Source organism: Rosa rugosa, chromosome 2 (genome assembly GCF_958449725.1).
Source record: "Rosa rugosa chromosome 2, drRosRugo1.1, whole genome shotgun sequence".
Lineage (NCBI taxonomy): Eukaryota > Viridiplantae > Streptophyta > Magnoliopsida > Rosales > Rosaceae > Rosa > Rosa rugosa.
The window spans coordinates 5416626-5421165 of NC_084821.1; the positions used below are offsets into that span (position 1 = coordinate 5416626).

The 4540-nt window shown below is 40.3% G+C and overlaps 1 protein-coding gene across 1 annotated transcript; it reads right to left on the reverse strand.

The window, feature by feature from the left end:
* Positions 1–784: 784 nt before the first annotated feature.
* On the reverse strand, positions 785–2050 carry LOC133733523 (cytochrome c-type biogenesis protein CcmE homolog, mitochondrial). The gene has a single exon (XM_062161142.1). It carries the CDS (start codon positions 1987–1989, stop codon positions 1153–1155), a length of 837 nt encoding a protein of 278 aa, XP_062017126.1. The 5' UTR covers positions 1990–2050; the 3' UTR covers positions 785–1152.
* Positions 2051–4540: the final 2490 nt, after the last annotated feature.

Consider the following 4540-nt stretch of genomic DNA (forward strand, 5'->3'; position numbering starts at 1 on the left):
CCTTCTGCCTTTTCTCAATAAATAGCCTATTAAAATCATAAGTAACATTGAATGAATACTTTCAAGCTTCAAAAGTTCAACTTTAGGCACCAGATTCACACAAAACACAACAGAGAACAAAGCAAACCTTCTACCTTTTCTCAATAAATAGCCTATTAAAATCATAAGTAACATTGAATGAATACTTTCAAGCTTCAAAAGTTCAACTTTAGGCACCAGATTCACACGAAACACAACAGAGAACAAAGCAAACCTTCTACCTTTTCTCAATAGATAGCCTATTAAAATCATAAGTAACATTGAATGAATACTTTCAAGGTTGAAGCAACATCAAATACAATACCTGCCGGGCATTTCATTTTCTTACACCATTCCCATTGGCTTTTCTAATTTTTAATGGCATTATCTGTTACTAAATTGACCAAAGGAGATATCACTATAACCGTACAACAACAAGAAGCATAACCTACCACTCCAAATCAACCAATGCCAGCTATTTTTTAGTCCTAGACTTGCAATGGGTCTCTTATGACAGGTACCTCCAACTTACTGGTAGGGAATGCTAGACTTTTGACATAGGAGAGGAGGGAGCAGGGTTCATAAGAATTAAAATTGTAATCTTCAGATAGGTACCTTAGTCTAATGACTCTAATCTACGATGGTGTCAACAATTCATCAAAACAGAACACAAATGCTTCAAAGAACCAAAAGGACACCCAGATAACAAATTATTACGAATCGTAACAAAAGAATCATGCATGTTATTGAAGATTACACCACAAAATTCAAAGTGAACCCCAATTCACTGATGTAAATCTCAAGGTTGAAGCCAGTATCAGATACAAAACGTGCCGAGAATTTCAATCGACTTTGCCATTCCCAATTAATGGCATTATTTGTTACTAAATCGAACTAAAACATTATAAAATTCGCCATCGATATCATACTACAACAACAAAATTGGAACTTTAAAGCCTCAAACTTCCAAAATCTCATCTCTCTTCCTCAACTCCAATGCCTATTCCCTCGCCTAAACATTAACCAATTATCCAACTATCCAAGTATAACCCTCTTCTCGAATCAACGTATATACGCTACAAAAAATTGAAACTTCACTAAAAAAATGACAAATTTGAACTCATACCAATCAGTCTAAGAGCTCTTAACTAGTGCTCCATCAGCTTCACCACCGGCATTGTTCTCCAAATGAGCTCCACCTTCACCGCCGGCCTTCGCCTCCTCCGCAAGCTTCTTCTTGTTCTTCTCGAGCGCCGCCGCAACTTCCCCCGGCATATACTTCTCATCGTGCTTTGCCAAAACCTCAGTGGCCGAAAAATAACACTCTCCGGTCCTGGCCTTCCCGGAGACGCTTTTCGTCGACACTTCCTTGCGGACTTCGTCGGTAAAAGGCTTCACGAACCCCTCCACCACGACGGAGTGGCCCTCCCGGAACAAATCCGGCAAGGAGCCCTTGTAGCGGACCAGGATATCGGTCATGAGATCGGTGATGACGAACTCCATCTCCGGCGAGGACGCCGGCTGGACGACGCTGCCTTCGAGGACGAGGCCGCCGAGGCGGAACTTGCTCTTGCTAGGGTTTGTGGCGTACTTCTCGAGGGCGTCGGTGGGGGTGACGTAGAAGACGAGTTGGTCCTGGAAGCTGTTGAGGACGATGACGATGAAGCCGGCGATGCAGCTGAAGGTGAGGGCGTAGGTCCAGAGGCGGCGGGTCTGGAGCTGGCGGGCCCGGGCCCCGATGTCGACGGGCTTGGGCCGGGTCGGGCCGCGGCGGGAGGAGGTGGAGAGGAAGCGGAGAGTGAAGGATCGGAGATTCGTCAGCTGTGGCTGTGGATGGGGGAGTTGGGAGAGTGAGGAGAAGATCGACGGCGGAGATTTGGTGTAGGGGCGGAGGTGGATGAGGGAAGAGGGGGCGGTGGTTGTCCGGCGGAGGAGGTGGGATTTGAGGCGGAGGGCGAGGCGCGTGGCCATTGGGGTTTTTGGGGGAGAGAAAGTGAGGGGTTGATCTCTTGGTGAGGAAGAAGCTTCGAGCTAAAGAGAGTCGGAGAAGAAAGGTCTTTCTCTGGAGGGATATGAAGGTAATTTTAGAAAATGTGGAGGGTGATTCTCGGGTGTTTACTTATGTGTAGTGTAATTCTTGGAAACTAGTAGGGAAGAGACGGTAAAAAGCCCGAGTGATTTTACCTGTTCTGCCCCTCTACTATTATTTTGTTCCAAATTAAAGATTTGTTTTTCCGAGTTTAGTTATTCTCGTATCACAATTGCATTATGATGAGAACAAGTTGCATAGTGGGTTGAACTTGTAATTTTAGTAGTTAGTAATCGAATTTTAATGATAACCATCAAACGCGCTTGCCACGTCAGCAAAGAAACGGCGCCGTCAGAAATTTTGGAGACGGAAGTATCACGTTGGTGTCAAAATATGTCTTTGAGTTCGGGTATCAAATTGGCATTGGCAGCATAGTTTGGGGACGGTGGCTGAATTTTTCTCTTCTTATATATGCATAAGATGTTACATATTCTTAACAATATATTTCCTGTGAAATTTCATAATTGTACTAAACTTTTACAGAGGGATAAACTAGAAAAATCTAGTTTTAGTATTACTTCAAGATGCATCTTATAATCAATACATTGTCTTAATTTAATTTCAAGCTTAAGGTCATGTCTAACTAAGAGGTACAGGATGTTATGATCCCATGTTCGTACATTCAAAAACACAAACTTCACCACTACAATGCTAATCACATTTCACTTTTCTGAACCAGTGAAGGAAAAATGACTAAAAACATATAAACAATGAAGAAAGATCCCAACTTTAACCATAATTGAAGCTTGAGGACCGGAACATTGCCAATCGACACCAACATCCTTGTCGGAGATGGAGAAGACAAGAAAGATGGTCGACCATGAGACCATCTTAATGCAAAGAATAGATAAAACCCGAGACTAGATCAAAAAGTTGAAAAGAGACAACCGGGAAAAGAATATCACTCATGTGATGTTCAACTGTTTGAAATGGAGAACCCTCACTGACCTGGAAATGAGGGATCTGCATGACTATCAAGAGGCTCTGGTAGTCAGATACAACCATATTCCACTGAGGTCACTCCTATGAAGAGAAACATAATAATCATAAAACAAGAAATAATATATATATATATATATATATATATATATATATAGGATTTTTCTCAGGTAAGGATGTCCTTAGTTTTTCTTATGGAACGGATTTACTGTTTTCACCCACTTTCCGATCACATTTTCACATCTTAACCGTTCAGTTTTTAGGTCCTAATGTATGGATCACCTCTGCAAAATTTCAGCCAATTTGGTGATTGTTAAGGCGTCCAAAACTGCAATTTACACGAACGAACCGAATCTGTCGAACCGGAACCGTTCGTTTACATTGTTGTAATTTGCAGTTTTGGATGCCTTAATGATCACCAATTTGGCTGAAATTTTGCTGAGGTGATCTATACATTAGGACCTAAAAACTGAATGGTTAAGATGTGAAAATTTGATCGGAAAGTGGGTGAAAACCGGAAATCCGTACCTAAGAAAAACTAAGGACGTCCTTAGTGTAGCCGGACTGTGTGTATATATATATATATATATATATATATATATATATATATATATATATATATATATGAATATGACTTGATTAAAGAGAGAGATATATACCGTCTGGTAAATTATTGATTCAATGAGAATAATAAGTCAGATTTTTGTACGAACATCATCTTCCTCCTCTGCTTCACCTTTTGAGACCTCATCACGTCTCCAGTATCTTTAGAGAACTAATCTCTTTGAGTAATTCAGAGAATGCCCACAAACATTTTAGTTGATCGAGTTGTCCCATTTATAGATCCACCTGATGGTTTTTGAAAAGAACAGTTTGGTTAAAACCTATGTGCGCCATTTTGAGAAAATTTTAGGTAGTTTTTATAAAAAAAAACTATGTGAGTTTATTATTTGGTTTCGGCCAGCCGTTTTTATGCTTTTGTGGGGATTACAGTGGCATTTTTATAAATAATAACATTCTAAAAAGCGGTGGTGTTTTTTCTAAATGAACAAGTTTTTTATAGTTATTTTCAAATGGGCCTTCACATTTTGAGAGGTTTTAAATACACACCCTAATTACTTAATACACATACCATACTCAATACACCACCCATTTAATATCTCATTTTAATATTTTACTAAATACACAACCCAAAGTACCCAAAATAGCCTTAATCTAAAAAACTATTAAATATCATATTATTTGACTATATTAAGGTTTACTATTTAATATATTGACGTTTTGTACAGCTTATACTCTATCAATTCAGTTTTACTAACTGCTCCAAAAAACCCGGATTCTTTTGGTCTAGGGTTTGAAGAATTTCTGCTCGTCCGGTGGCGGCTTAGGGTCGGCTTTGGTTCGCCTTGCCTGTAACGAGGCGCTACCGGACGGGAGCTTGAAGGCTATTGCTTGGGGGGGCAGGAGAGGGGTTTTTTGGCTCGGGGTATTAGC

Excerpts from the sequence above, each read along its gene's own strand:
- LOC133733523 (XM_062161142.1), bottom strand. The coding sequence starts at position 1,989 with ATGGCCACGCGCCTCGCCCTCCGCCTCAAATCCCACCTCCTCCGCCGG.